Here is a 15,051-nt window from a genome sequence, read left to right on the forward strand (position 1 = left end):
TGGCTTACTATTCACAGAAGTTTACTGACCTCCCCAGTCAGGCAGGCCGACCCTTCCAACCAGGAGAAATGTCCACCTAGCTGCCCTCTGCTGGGTTGCAGCCTGTGTCATGAGGGGGCACTGGAAGCAGGAGGGAGCCCTAGCTAGAACAGGCCTTACACGCAAGGGAAGCTGAGCAGAGGTCTGCACTCAACCCCACTTGATGTTCTTCTCCTCCTCAGTCAGGGCCAGCGTGTCGGTGACTAGACCGGTGCCGATAGTCCGGTTGCCATCTCGCAGGGTGAAACGCTGGCCTTTCTCCAAGATCATTGGCTGCCGCAAGATTAGGTTGAACTTCAGGTCCTCCCCGGGCATGGCAAGCTCCTAGAGTAGGAAGAGAAGGATCATGCATGGCCTCCAGGATGCCTTCATTCCTTAAGTTTTTTTTGGGTACCTCGGAGGTTAAGAGTCATGGGAGAATGCAGCAGGGGAATGGTTCTGCCTGGGGACAGTGTCATCCATCCCAGGCTGTCAGGCAGATGCAAACAGCATATTGAGACAGGAAAACATGAAAGAGACCAGTGATGAGTGTTCCTAAGGTATGTTCTTGAGGAAAAAATGTCTAGAAGTTGTGGGTTATGAAGGTTTCTTGGTCACAGGACTTCCTAAGCTTTCATACATAGTGAAACTCTCAGAAAGAAGAGACTTTTTCTAGGAAATCTTTCTGTGGGTACATGCTGGCAGAGCTAAGCTTTTAACCTGCTTCAGCTTAGGGCACACTGGATGAGGACTCCCGCCCCTAAGTCCATGGGCCATGCCCCTTCTGTTGGCTAGCAGCGGCAAGCAGCCCCTTTCCACCTAAGGAAATAAAGTCACTTGGGTTGTCACAGTGTATCTTTGGAACTATGAGTGAAGCAAAGGTGATATAAAAAGTGCTCCCTCCACCCTACATTTCTCCCACCCACCGTACCTTCTCTGGGGGCAGGATAACCCGACAGGCCATGTCCCAAGTCAGGGAGAACATGATAGGCATGAAGTGGGACACAAAGGGCTTGTGGCGGCCACCTTCCTCCTTGCTGAGGATGTAAACCTGGAGGAGAGTGAACAATGAGGGTGAGATGGCCTCGGCTGGAATGCTGGGGACAGCTTGGCTCAGCCCTGCCCACCGTCACCCTCACCTGGGCCTCCACCTTCTGGTGGGGCTTGATGGAACCCGGCTTGACCATGACCAGGCCCCGCCGCAAGTCCTCCCGCTTCAAGCCTCGAACCAGGGCCCCGAGGTTATCTCCGGCCTCGGCCCTCTCCAGGTTCTTGTGGAACATCTCAATGCCTAGGAGGGAAGGGGAAAAGGAGTGGGGAGAAGGTGAGTGTAAGATGGAGGGAAGGTACAAGGGATCTGCCAGGGTAAGGCCACCCTGCAGTCAGCCCCTGGTCCCCAGGCTGGCTTCCCGTACCTGTCACCACAGTGCGGATGTTCTTGCTGTGTCCTAGGAGCTCACACTCGTCTCCCTTCTTTAAAATGCCACGCTCTAGCGTACCTGTCACCACAGTGCCACGGCCTGAGAGGGAATAAGACAGGACATCAGGGACCCCGAGCTAGGCTGCTGCTAGAGAGAGTGCGTGGGAACAGGCAGAGTCCTCACCGGGGACGGAGAACACCGCCTCTACAGGCAGCAGGAAAGGCTTCTCCAGGTCCCGGGTGGGCACTGGGATGTAAGTGTCCACAGCATCCAGTAGCTTCTGCACAGACTTCAGGCCTAATTCAGGGTCCCGACCCTGTTGAGGGGAAGCGACAGGACTCTGAAATCCCCATTCTACTCCCCTCGATTATCAAGAGCCACTTCCCAGACACAAAGCAGAGCTCTGGGTGCCCATCTAGCCCCACCCTCTGCAGCAGCCACCCTGCCTGACCCGGCCTTCACCTCAAGGGCACAGAGAGCAGAGCCTACGATGACTGGGGTCTCCTCCCCTTTATAGCCAAACTCGGTGAGCAGCTCCCGGATCTCCAGCTCCACCAGCTCCACCATCTCAGAGTCCTGGACAGCGTCAGCCTTGTTCACATACACCACCACATGCTCCACCCCAATCTGTAGACAGCAGAGAGACAGGGACAGTATACAGAGGGGCCCAACTCCTCACTCTTCCCCTCTGCACCTTTACCCAGGCTCTGAGTACCTGTCTGGCCAGTAATAAGTGCTCTCGGGTCTGAGGCATGGGGCCGTCATTGGCTGCTACAACCAGGATGCAGCCGTCGAGGGGTGCAGTGCCTGTGATCATATTCTGGGGAGGAGGAGGAGAGGAAACAGCCAAGTTCAACGAGCTCTTCAGTCCACATCCATATAGGCAAGTGTAGCAGTTAGAATCTCAGGCCCACCTTTCTCTATCATCTCCTAACCACCCGTTCTGAGTGGCCATGGCCACAAACCTGCCATCTCATATCCAAACACTGAATATTTTAATCTCCTCCCCACAAGTCTAACATTTATCCTGACAAGAGGCAGCTTCTGGCCCTGTCTCCAGTGTCCCAGCAACCCTCACCTTAACATAATCTGCATGACCCGGGCAGTCTGTGTGGGCGTAGTGACGGGCGGCAGTGCTATACTCCACATGGGCCGCATTGATGGTGATACCCCGAGCTCGCTCCTCCGGGGCATTGTCAATCTCCTCATACTTCTTGAATTTAGCCCCACCTCCCTCGGCTAGAACTAAAGGAGAAAGAGAACACACCTCTCAGCTAAAGTTCCAGTGCTAGAGGCAGAGCTTAGACCACGCCCCTGAACCCTCCCACCTACATAACCTCCTCCAATCTCTAACTCTTCCAGCAGAGATAACTGTGGGTCAGAAAGAAATGTTAGGGGGCCTTAAGGGTCTGCCCTGTGACTTCTTTGGGGTACAGCCTCTGCTCTTGGAGCCACAGTAAACACCTCCAGTAGACACTCTGCTAGCCTTGCCCCCCTGGCTCCAGGTCCCATCAGTAGATAAGGCGCTACTGGACGCCCCAACCCCACTCACTCTTCGTGATGGCTGCAGTCAGCGTGGTCTTGCCGTGGTCCACATGGCCAATGGTACCCACATTCACATGTGGCTTGTCGCGCACGTAAGTCTTCTTGGCCTCCACGGCCAGGCCGCGGCACAAGAGAGGCAATGCCGGAGTCTTCAGCGGCCGCAACAGACCCTGCAGCAGGAAGGTCCGGCCGGTGGCGAGACCTGCCGGGACCGAAGCTTGGGAGTCAGGCAGGGCAGGGGTCAGACCGAACCCAGCCACCTACCACACCCCCAAAGTGTTCCTGGGCCGCCATCGCCCTCCCCGACCCCTCACCGCTGAAGTGGGGCGTCGCGCGCAGCAGGGTGGCTGCCGCCATTGTGGTCATACTCGCGTCCCAGGAACCGGGGAACGGGACCCAGGAGCCCGAGCGTGCAGCAGCGAAAGGGCGCCTGCGGCAGGAAGGCACTTCCGACGGAAGTAAGGACTGGGAGGGCAAGTCCGGGCCCCTCTAGCCGCCAGTGTCTATGGCCGTCTCCGCCTACTTCGGGCGCGCGGTTGAAGACGTCATGGAGGGGGCTGGTGTCTCGGGGGTCGAGAATGATGGAGAGGGTTTCCACCGCTCGGGCCTCACGGGCTGAGGGGCAACGTAGTTCTCTCTGGCGGTCGCGGGGGGCACTGGGGAGCGTCCCCTAAAGCACCGGCGCCGCGAAGGCTCATGGGCGTACTAGTTGTCAGGGCGACGGGCTGTGGAGGTGCTCAGCATGGGAGTCAGGCGGGCTAGGCCGGACCCGGAGGGAGGGACTCGGGCTCGGGGAGGCAGCTGCGGCTCCGACTGCTCAGGAACCAACTGGGCCCGGCAGAGAGAGACCCCGAGTCGTCTGGAGTCCGACTCGCTACCCGGGTCTTGCGAGATATCTGGCCCCTTCTGCCGCAGCTGGAGGTAGGGGACCAGGTCCTGGACGCCTTTCGGGGATGGGGTGAAGTGTGACCTCTCTCTCCGCTGAGGCTTTGTTTTCTAATCTGTAAAATGGGAATAGTAGTATCCACTTCATAGGGAGAGCCTGACCTCTGGCCCTGAGAGGAGATTAACTGGGTAGGAGTCAGGGTTGGGCCCCGTGAGGTCAGGCAGCTTGCGGGGACCTTGTACTGCTAGACCTCACAGGGCCAGAGCCCACAAGACAGACAGCTTCGCTGCCCACCCCTGTAGCCCCTCAGCAGCCTAAGGAGCAATTCCTTTGGGCATCACCCCACCTATCTAATTTTGCAGATGAGGAGCCAAGGATGAGGAGCCAGCTAGGGGAGCCTTTAAGGGCAGCCTGAGTCTCCTTTATTCTGTCTGTGGCCCCAGCACCTAACAGGGTGGAGCATGCAGTGAACGTTGAATGAATGAGTGCGAGGGTAGTCAATGTCCCTTAACTTCCACATCCATCATCTCATGGCAGCTTCCACATGGCACTCCAAAGTGTTAATTGTGGTTGCTTAACCCTGATTTATGTTTCGGAACTCATCAGATCCTGAGACCCAGTGGACAGTGTTTGTTGCAAAGATTCCCTAATTCCTCCCCTGGAGATACGATTCCGTCGGGTCTATGCACAGACTGGGAAGCTATGTAACAAACACCCTTCCAAAACTCAGAGGAGGTTGGGCATAGTGGCTCATGCCTATAGTCCCAGCACTTTGGGAGGCTGAGGTGGGAGGATGGTTTGAAGCCAGGAGTTCAAGACCATCCTGGGCAGATTAGGAGACCCTATCTCTACAAAAAAAAAGTTTTTAAATTAGCCAGGCACAGTAGTGTGCACCTGTAGCCCCTCCTACTCAGGAGGCTGAGGCAGAAGGATGGCCTGAGCTCAGGAGTTCAAGGCTATGGTGAGGTATGGTCGTGACACTGCACCCCACTCTGAGTGACAGAGAAAAACCCTATCTCTTTTTTTTTTTTTTTTTGAGACAGAGTCTCACTCTGTCACCCAGGCTGGAGTGCAATGAGGCGATCTTGGCTCACTGCAACCTCCACCTCCCGAGTTGAAGCAATTCTCCCACCTCAGCCTCCTGAGTAGCTGGGACTACAGGCGTGTGCCAGCATGACCAGCTAATTTTAGTGTTTTTAGTACAGACGGGGTTTCACCCACGTTGGCCAGACTGCTCTCGAACTCCTGACCTCAAGTGGTCCGCCCATCGTGGCCTCCCAAAGTGCTGGGACTACAGGCATGAGCCACCATGCCCGGCCAAGAAAGACCCCATCTCTATAAAATTTTTTTGGCTGGGCGTGGTAGCTCACGCCTGTAATCCTAGCACTTTGGGAGGCCGAGGTGGGCAGATTGCCTGAGTTCAGGAGGAGTTCGAGAACAGCCTGGGCAACATAGTGAAACCCCATCTCTACTAAAATACAAAAAATTAGCTGGACTTCGCGGTGTGTGCCTGTAGTCCTAGCTACTCGGGAGGCTAAGGCAGAATAATTGCTTGCACCCGGGAGGCGGAGGTTGCAGTGAGCCGAGATCATGCCACTGCACTCCACCCTGGGCGACAGAGCGAGACTCCGTCTCCAAAAAAAAAAAATAATATTTTTTTTTTTTTTTTGTTTTGAGACGGAGTCTTGCTCTGTCACCCAGGCTGGAGTGCAGTGGCCGGATCTCGGCTCACTGCAAGCTCCGCCTCCCGGGTTCACGCCATTCTCCTGCCTCAGCCTCCCGAGTAGCTGGGACTACAGGCACCCGCCACCTCGCCCGGCTAGTTTTTTGTATTTTTTTAGTAGAGACGGGGTTTCACCGTGTTAGCCAGGATGGTCTCGATCTCCTGACCTCATGATCCGCCCGTCTCGGCCTCCCAAAGTGCTGGGATTACAGGCTTGAGCCACCGCGCCCGGCCCCAAAAAAAAAATTTTTAATGAAAACTCAGAGGAGTTTGAGAAACTCTGAACTAGAGCTTTATGATGTTCAGGCATTCATATTGTTTCACCATCAGCGCTCCCAGTCCTACCCTGGGTAGTAGGATCTATTATTTCCCCCATTTTGCAGATATGAAAACTGATGGTCAGGGTGATTAAGGAATCTAACACCGCTAAACCCCAAAAAGCGTGCACACTGCACTGTAGCATATATATATATTTTTTTTCTTTTGAGACAGAGTCTCATTCTTTTGCCCAGCTGGAGTGCAGTGGCACAATCTTGGCTCACTGCAACCTCCATCTGCTCGGTTCAAGTGATTCTCCTGCCTCAGCCCCCCTAGTAGCTGGGATTATAGGCGCCTGCCACCACGCCCAGCTAATTTTTGTATTTTTAGTAGAGATGGGGTTTTGCCATATTGGCCAGGCTGGTCTTGAACTCCCAAACTCAAGTGATCCGCCCACCTCGGCCTCCCAAAATGCTGGGATTATAGATGTGGGCCGCCATGCCCGGCCAGACTGTATATAATTTAACTAGCATTTTACTGCTCAGATAAAGTGAAGAACTTGCTAAGACTTCTCTCCTCCTGGCCCTCCAATCAATCAGCTCTGCTTAGGAAAGGCTGGTATCGTGTGTAGTATACATGGGTTTTGTTTTTGTTTTTGTTTTTGTGTGTTTTTTTTTTTTTTTTTGAGACGGAGTCTTGCTCTGTCGCCCAGGCTGGAGTGCAGTGGCGTGATCTCGGCTCACTGCAAGCTCCACCTCCCGGGTTGCTGCCATTCTCCTGCCTCAGCCTCCTGAGTAGCTGGGACTACAGGCGCCCGCCACTGCGCCCGGCTAGTTTTTTGTATTTTTAGTAGAGACGGGGTTTCACCGTGGTCTCGATCTCCTGACCTTGTGATCCGCCTGCCTCGGCCTCCCAAAGTGCTGGGATTACAGGCGTGAGCCACCGCGCCCGGCTGTTTTTGTTTTTTTTGACAGAGCCTTGCTGTGTGTCTCCTAGGCTGGAGCATAGTGGGGCAGTCACAGCTCACTGCAGCTTCAGCCTCCCCAGGCTCAAACCATCCTCCCACCTCAACCTCCCGAGTAGCTGGGATTACAGGCATACACCACCACGCCTGGCTAATTTTTGTATTTTTTGTAGAGATGGGGTTTCACCATGTTGGCCAGACTGGTCTCCAACACCGGGGCCCAAGCGGTCCGCCCACCTTGGCCTCTCAAAGCACTGGGATTACAGGCATGAGCCACCGTGCCCAGCCTAAAAGGGTTTTCTTTGCTTCTACTCTGTACCTGTCACTTCACTCTAGTAGGAATTTATCCTAAGACACTATTGGCCACTAGCAAGTTGTGAGTTTTTTGGGAGTGATATTTGAATTAATGGTTTCTATTTTTGTGGTGCTATTTTTTTTTTTTTTTTTTTTTTGAGACGGAGCCTCTATCTGTCGCCCAGGCTGGAGTGCAGTGGTGCGATCTCGACTCACTGCAACCTCCGCCTCCTGGGTTCACTCCATTCTCCTGCCGAGTAGCTGGGACTACAGGCACCAGCCACAATGCCCAGCTAATTTTTTGTGTTTTTGGTAGAGACGGGGTTTCACGGGGTTAGCCAGGATGGTCTTGATCTCCTGATCTCGTGATCCGCCTGCCTCGGCCTCCCAAAGTGCTGGGATTAGAGGTGTGAGCCACCACGCCCGGCCATTGTGGTGCTATATTTATTTTAATATGTATTAGCTTGAAAAAAAACTGGCATAAGTAAATAATCACGTTTTAAAAAACAAATCAACTTAAAAGAATACTGTTTGGTAGATAATATTATGGGTGCACTGGGTGCAATGGCTCACACCTATAATCCTGTAGCAGGATGAGCCGCAGACAAAACTCCTCAGACACCGAGTTAAAGAAGGAAGGGGTTTATTCGGCTGTGGGCATCAGCAAGACTCCTGTCTCAAGAGCCGAGCTCCCCGAGTGGGCAATTCCTGTCCCTTTAAAGGGCTCACAACTCTAAGGGGGTGCGTTTGAGAGGGTCATGATTGATTGAGCAAGCAGGGGGTACGTGACTGGGGGCTGCATGCACCAGTAATTAGATCACAACAAAACAAGATAGGGATTTTCACAGTGCATTTCTATACAGTGTCTGTAATCTATAGATAACATAACCAATTAGGTCAGGGGTCGATCTTTAACTGCTAGACCCAGGGTGTGGTGCCAGGCTGTCTGCCTGTGGATTTCATTTCTGCCTTTTAGTTTTTACTTCTTTCTTTGGAGGCAGAAATTGGGCATAAGACAATATGAGGGGTGGTCTCCTCCCTTAATCCCAGCACTTTGGGAGGTCGAGGTGGGCAGATCACTTGAGGTCAGGAGTTCGAGACCAGCCTGGCCAACATGGTGCAACCCCGTCTCTACTAAAAATACAAAATTAGCTGGGCATGGTGCACGCCTGTAATCTCAGCTACTCAGGAGGCTGAGGCAGGAGAATTGCTTGACCCCAGGAGGCGGAGGTTGCAGTGAGCCGATATGCCATTGCACTCAGCCTGGGTGACAGAGTGAGACTCTGTCTCAAAAATAAAATAAAACAAAAACTATTATAGGTGGTATGAATATATGGCAAATTTTTTGGAAGGTAGTGAACGAATGGCTAGAGTTTGAGAAACACGGTATTCAGAAAAGAGCCCAAAGGGAGAAAATTTTTTCTAGAGCTGTTGACCGTAGCATCCTCTGTATTAGTGAATGGCTCAGTCAGAAGTCTTGATTTACAGATAACAGATTTTACATTGGCTGTGTTAAGCAGAAGAGGGATTTGTTAAGGGTATTAGGCAGCTTACAGAATTGTGGGGCAAGCTGGATAATTCCAAGCCATAGAACTGATCTGACCTGATAAGAAAACTGCTGCTACTGTCACTACCATCAAACGCTACATGCCAGGATTTAGACTCGTCTGTAATAGCTACTGCTGGGGGCACTGAAACCAATTCTGCTATTGCTTGAGACCACGAGTTCGAGACCAGCCTGGGCAAAATAGTGAGACCTTTTCTCTACAAACATAAAAAAATTAGCCAGATATGGCAGCACATGCTTGTATAATACCAGTTACTAGGGAGGCTGAGACAGGATGATCACTTGAACCCAGGAATTTGAGGCTGCAGTGAGCAATGATAGCACTACTGCACTCCAGCCTGTGTGACAGTGCCAGACCATGTCTCTAAAACAAAAAGGGCCAGGTGTGGTGGCTCATGCCTGTAATCTCAGAACTTTGGGAGGCCGAGGTGGGCAGATCACGAGGTCAGGAGACAGACCATCATTGCTAACATGGTGAAACCCCATCTCTACTAAAAATACAAAAAATTGGCCGGGCGCGGTGGCTCAAGCCTGTAATCCCAGCACTTTGGGAGGCCGAGACGGGCGGATCACGAGGTCAGGAGATTGAGACCATCCTGGCTAACACGGTGAAACCCCGTCTCTATTAAGAAATACAAAAAACTAGCCGGGCGAGGTGGCGGGCGCCTGTAGTCCCAGCTACTCGGGAGGCTGAGGCCGGAGAATGGCGTGAACCCGGGAGGCGGAGCTTGCAGTGAGCTGAGATCCGGCCACTGCAGTCCAGCCTGGGTGACAGAGCGAGACTCCGTCTCAAAAAAAAAAAAAAATACAAAAAATTAGCTGGGGGTGGTGGCACACTCCCATAGTCCCAGCTACTTGGGAGGCTGAAACAGGAGAATCACTTGAACCCAGGAGGCAGAGGTTGCAGTGAGCCGAGAGCACGCCACTGCACTCCAGCCTGGGCAACAGAGCGAGACTCCGTCTGAAAAATAAAAGGGCCGGACATGGTGCCTGCAATCCCAGCACTTTGAGAGGCCAAGGCATGTAGATCACGAGGTCAAGAGATTGAGACCATCCTGGCCAACATGGTGAAACACGTCTCTACTAAAAAAATACAAAAATTAGCTGGGCAGGTGGCACTTGCCTGTAGTCCCAGCTACTCGGGAGGGTGAGGAAGGAGACTTGCTCGAACCTGGGAGGTGGAGGTTGCAGTGTGCCAAGATCGCACCGCTGCACTCCAGCCTACCGACGCAGCAAGACTCCATCTCAAAAAATAAAAATAAAAATCCAAAACAGGACTCTCCACTTCCTCCCACTCTCCTTATACATCTGAACATGGGGCACCGCTGTTCTCCCCTCCCCTCTCCCCACACCTACACCCCTCCCCAGTTCTGATTTTCCAAACGGAATCCTCAGTGTGACCACGTCTCACTATCTCTGTCAACACTGGTTCAATTGGGATCATCTCTCATCCAGGTTACTACCTCAGGAGCTCTCCAGCAGGTCTCCTGGCTTCTGTTCTCTTTCCCAATGCCTTTCTTCTTTTTTTTTTTTTTCCAAGATGAAGTCTTGCTCTGTCACCCAGGCTGGAGTGCAATGGCATGATCTCAGCTCACTGTAACCTCTGCCTCCTGGATTCAAGTGGTTCTCCTGCCTCAGCCTCCAGAGTAGCTGGGATTGCAGGCACCTGCCACCACGCCTGGGTAATTTTTTCTTTTTTTTTTTTATTTTATTTTTTTTTTTTTTTTGAGACGGAGTCTCGCTGTGTCGCCCAGGCTGGAGTGCAGTGGCGCGATCTCGGCTCACTGCAAGCTCCACCTCCCGGGTTCACGCCATTCTCCCGCCTCAGCCTCCGAGTAGCTGGGACTACAGGCGCCCGCCACCACGCCCGGCTAGTTTTTTTTTTTTGTATTTTTAGTAGAGACGGGGTTTCACCGTGTTAGCCAGGATGGTCTCGATCTCCTGACCTCGTGATCCACCCGCCTCGGCCTCCCAAAGTGCTGGGATTACAGGCTTGAGCCACCGCGCCCGGCCAATTTTTTCATATTTTTAGTAGAGATGGAGTTTCACCGTGTTGGCCAGGCTGGTCTCAAACTCCTGACCTTGTGATCCACCCGCCTCAACCTCCCAAAGTACTGGGATTACAGGCATGAGCCAGTGCGCCTGGCCGCCTTCTTTTTTTAAAAAAAAATACATGTATTGGGGCCAGGCGCGGTGGCTCACGCCTGTAATCCCAGCACTTTGTGGGGCCAAGGCAGGCAGATCACAAAGGCAGGAGATCAAGACCATCCTGGCTAACACGGTGAAACCCTGCCTCCACTAAAAAATACAAAAAATTACCCGGGCATGGTGGCAGGCGCCTGTAGTCCCAGCTACTCGGGAGGCTGAGGCAGGAGAATGGCATGAACCCGGGAGGCGGGGCTTGCAGTGAGCTGAGATCGCATCACTGCACTCCAGCCTGGGTGACAGAGCGAGACTCCGTCTCAAAAAAACAGAAAAAAAAACAAAAAAAAAAACCAGGCGCGGTGGCCCACGCCTGTAATCCCAGCACTTTGGGAGGCTGAGGCAGGTGGATCACAAGGTCAGGAGTTCAAGACCAGTCTGACCAACATGGTGAAACTCTGTCTCTACTAAAAATACAAAAAATAGCCAAGTGTGGTGGTACACACCTGTGGCCCCAGCTACTCGGGAGGCTGAGGGAGAAGAATCGCTTGAACCCAGGAGGCGAAGGTTGCAGTGAGCCGATTTTGTGCCACTGCACTCCAACGTGGGCGACAGAGCAAGACTCCGTCTAAAAAAAAAACAAAAACAAAAAACATATATTGGCCGGGCACTGCAACCTGCAACCTCTGCCTGCCAGGTTCAAGCAATTCTCCTGCCTCAGCCTCCCAAGTAGCTGGGACTACAGGCGTGCGCCACTATGCCCAACTAATTTTTTGTAGTTTTAGTACAGACAAGGTTTCACCATGCTGGCCAGGCTGGTCTCGAACTCCTGACCTCATGATCCACCCACCTCAGCCTCCCCAAAGTGCTGAGATTACAGGCATGAGCCACTGTGTCTGGCGCCCACACACCCCCCCCTTTTTTTTTTTTTGTAGAGATGGGGTCTCCCTATGTTGCCCAGGCTAGTCTCAAATTTCTGGGCTCAAACAAATTTCAACTTTCTGGCTCAAGCAATCCTCCCACCTTAGCTTCCCAAAATGCTGGAATTTCAGATGTGAACCATTACGCCCAGCCCCCAATACCTTTCACATCCATTCTCCATGCAGCAGCCAGATCAGTCTTTATTTATTTATTTATTATTTTTTTTGAGACGGAGTCGCTCTGTCGCCCAGGCTGGAGTGCAGTGGCTGGATCTCAACTCACTGCAAGCTCTGCCTCCCGGGTTTATGCCATTCTCCTGCCTCAGTCTCCCAAGTCGCTGGGACTACAAGCGCCCGTCACCTCGCCTGGCTAGTTTTTTGTATTTTTTTAGTAGAGACGGGGTTTCACCATGTTAGCCAGGATGGTCTTGATCTCCTGACCTCGTGATCCGCCCGTCTCGGCCTCCCAAAGTGCTGGGATTACAGGCTTGAGCCACCGCGCCCGGCCAGATCAGTCTTTAAAATGTGCATCGTCCCAGCACTTTGTGAGGCCAAGGTGGGAAGATAACTTGAGCCCAGGAGTTCCAAGACTAGCGTGGGCAATGTAGCGAGACTCCATCTCTACAAAAAATTTGAAAAATTAGCAGGGCATGGTGGCAAGCACCTGTAGTTCCAGCTCTGTGGGAGGCTGGGGCAGGAGGATCACTTGAGCCCAGGAAGTTGAGGCTGCAATGAGCCGTGATCACACCACTGCATTTCAGCATGGGTGACAGGGCAAGATCCTGTCTTAACAAAAATAATAATATAAATAAAATATTGACCATAAATGAATCCTCCCTAAATGACTCCTCACTGCACTTGGAATAAAATCCAAGTTCCTACTTTAAATGGGCGATTTGTATCTCAATCATGATAGGTGAATTATATCTCAATAAAACTGTTATTAAAAAAATAATAAGGCCAAGTATGGCGGCTCATGCCTGTATGTAATCCCAGCACTTTAGGAGGCCAAGGAGGGTGGATTGCTTGAGCCCGAGAATTTGAGACCAGCCTGGGCAACATGGCAAGACCCCGTCTCTACAAGAAGTAGAAAAATTAGCTGGGCGTGGTAGTGCACCCCTGGAGTCCCAACTACTTGGAAGGCTGAGGCAGGAGGATCAATTCAGCCTGGGAGTTCAAGGTTGCATTGAGCTGTGCTCAAGCCACTGGACTTTTGCCTGGGTAACAGAAGGAGACCCTGTCTCAAAATAATAATGACAATAATAATAAAATTCTCTGTGTGTCCCACAAGGCCTGCATAATCTGGCCCCTGTCCACCTCTTTGAATCCATATAGTACAACTTTCATTTCCTTCACTCCCCTGGCCACACTGGCCCTTCATTTTTGTTTTTGTTTTGAGACAGAGTCTCCCTCTGTCGCCCAGGCTGGAGTGCTGTGGCACAATTTCAGCTCACTGCAACCTCCACCTCCCGGGTTCAAGCGATTCTCCTGCCTCAGCCTCCCAAGTAGCTGGGATTACAGATGACTGCTACCACACCCTGCTAATTTTTGTATTTTTAGTAGAGACGGGGTTTCACCATGTTGGCCAGGCTGGTCTCGAACTCCTGACTTCAGGTGATCTGCCCACCTTGGCCTCTGAAGGTAGCTTACAGGTGTGAGACACCATGCCTGGCCCACACTGGCCCCCCTTTCATTTTGCAAACATTCCATGATTGTTTCTTTTTTTATTGTTGAGACAGAGTCTCACTCCATCACCCAGGCTGGAGTGCAATGGGGTGATCTCAGCTCACTGCAACCTCCACCTCCTAGATTCAAGCAACACTCATGCCTCAGCTTCCCAAGTAGCTGGGATTACAGGCAAGTACCACCATACGCGGCTAATTTTGTATTTTTAGTAAAGACGAGGTTTCACCATGTTGGCCAGGGTGGTCTCGAACTCCTGGCCTCAAGTGATCCGCCCATCTCTGCCTCCCAAATTGCTGGGAGTATAGACGTGAGCCACTGCACCTGGCCCCCATGATTGTTTCTACCTTGATTTTCTTCATAGCATCTATATGCCCAAAATTATCTTTCTAGTTTGCTTGTTTTCTTCCCATCTCACCAGCTCATGGCAGTAAGAACTTACTTTTTTATTTTTTATTTATTTATTTATTTATTTATTTATTTATTTATTTATTTATTTTTGAGACAGAGTCTTGCTTTGTCACCCAGGCTGGAGTGCAGTGGCGCGATCTCCACTCACTGCAAGCTCCGCTTCCCAGGTTCACACCATTCTCCCGCCTCAGCCTCCCGTGTAGCTGGGACTACAGGCGCCCGCCACCACGCCCGACTCACTTTTTTAAATGTATTTTTAGTAGAGACAGGGTTTCACCGTGTTAGCCAGGATGGTCTCGATCTCCTGACCTCGTGATCCGCCCGTCTCGGCCTCCCAAAGTGCTGGGATTACAGGCGTGAGCCACCGCGCCCGGCCAGCCAGGATGTTCTTGATCTGACCTTGTGATCCGCCTGCTTCGGTCTTCCAATGTGCTGGGATTACAGGCGTGAGCCACTGCGCCCGGCTGGCATTGTTCTTTTTTTTTTTTTTTTTTTGAGACGGAGTCTAGCTCTGTCGCCCAGGCTGGAGTGCAGTGGCCAGATCTCAGCTCACTGCAAGCTCCGCCTCCCGGGTTTACACCATTCTCCTGGCTCAGCCTCCCGAGTAGCTGGGACTACAGGCGCCTGCCACCTCGCCCGGCTAGTTTTTTTTTTGTATTTTTTAGTAGAGACGGGGTTTCACCGTGTTAACCAGGATGGTCTCGATCTCCTGACCTTGTAATCCGCCCGTCTCAGCCTCCCAAAGTGCTGGGATTACAGGCTTGAGCCACCGCGCCCGGCCGGCATTGTTCTTAAGAGTAAAAAAGGACGGGTGCGGTGGCTCACACCTGTAATCCCAGCACTTTAGGAGACCAAGGTGGGTGAATCACGAGGTCAGGAGTTCAAGACCAGCCTGGACAACATGGTGAAACCCTGTCTGTACTAAAAATAAAAAAAAAAAAAAAAAAAGCTGGTGGTGGTGGCAGACGCCTGTAATCCCAACTACTTGGGAGGCTGGGGCAGGAGAATCACTTGAACCCAGAGGCGGAGATTGCAGTGAGCCCAGATCACGCCACTGTACTCCAGTCCAGGCAACAGTGCGAGACTCTGTCTCAAAAACAAAACAAAACAAACAAAAAAAAAACTACAATGCCTAATGCTTAAGTGAATCAGTATTTGTTGGAGGAATTATTATTATTATTATTATTTTTTTTTTTTTTTTTTTTTTTTTTTTTTTTTT

The 15,051-nt window shown here is 51.9% G+C and overlaps 2 protein-coding genes across 3 annotated transcripts in view; one reads left to right on the top strand and one right to left on the bottom strand.

The window, feature by feature from the left end:
• On the bottom strand, positions 1-4,106 carry TUFM (Tu translation elongation factor, mitochondrial). 2 transcript variants are annotated; one of them, XM_025371474.1, is made up of 10 exons: positions 3,299-4,106; positions 2,992-3,186; positions 2,518-2,684; positions 2,155-2,259; positions 1,902-2,066; positions 1,623-1,755; positions 1,518-1,538; positions 1,158-1,309; positions 950-1,069; positions 1-363 (listed from the first exon to the last, which is right to left on the bottom strand). In XM_025371474.1, exons 1-10 carry the CDS (start codon positions 3,348-3,350, stop codon positions 190-192), a joined length of 1,284 nt encoding a protein of 427 aa, XP_025227259.1. In that variant the 5' UTR covers positions 3,351-4,106; the 3' UTR covers positions 1-189. The 2 variants fall into 2 exon arrangements, with proteins under 2 accessions (XP_025227259.1, XP_025227258.1); XM_025371473.1 differs by having other exon boundaries at positions 1,434-1,538.
• Positions 3,687-15,051, top strand: part of SH2B1 (SH2B adaptor protein 1) — a 28,497-nt gene continuing 17,132 nt past the window's right edge. The window contains exon 1 of the mRNA XM_025371468.1: positions 3,687-3,905. The gene's annotated coding sequence lies outside the window, so the exon portion shown is untranslated. The remainder of the gene's footprint in view (positions 3,906-15,051) is intronic.

The sequence above is a fragment of the Theropithecus gelada genome, chromosome 20 (assembly GCF_003255815.1).
Source record: "Theropithecus gelada isolate Dixy chromosome 20, Tgel_1.0, whole genome shotgun sequence".
Lineage (NCBI taxonomy): Eukaryota > Metazoa > Chordata > Mammalia > Primates > Cercopithecidae > Theropithecus > Theropithecus gelada.

What these genes read in the sequence shown, in the direction of transcription:
- TUFM (XM_025371473.1), bottom strand. Translation starts at nt 3,350, where the DNA reads ATGACCACAATGGCGGCAGCCACCCTGCTGCGCGCGACGCCCCACTTC. An exon ending in ACTTATTACTGGCCAGACAG is followed by an intron (nt 2,067 to 2,154) that starts GTACTCAGAGCC and finishes TGCTGTCTACAG; the next exon opens with ATTGGGGTGGAGCATGTGGT. An exon ending in CATCCGCACTGTGGTGACAG is followed by an intron (nt 1,310 to 1,433) that starts GTACGGGAAGCC and finishes CTTCCCTCCTAG; the next exon opens with GCATTGAGATGTTCCACAAG.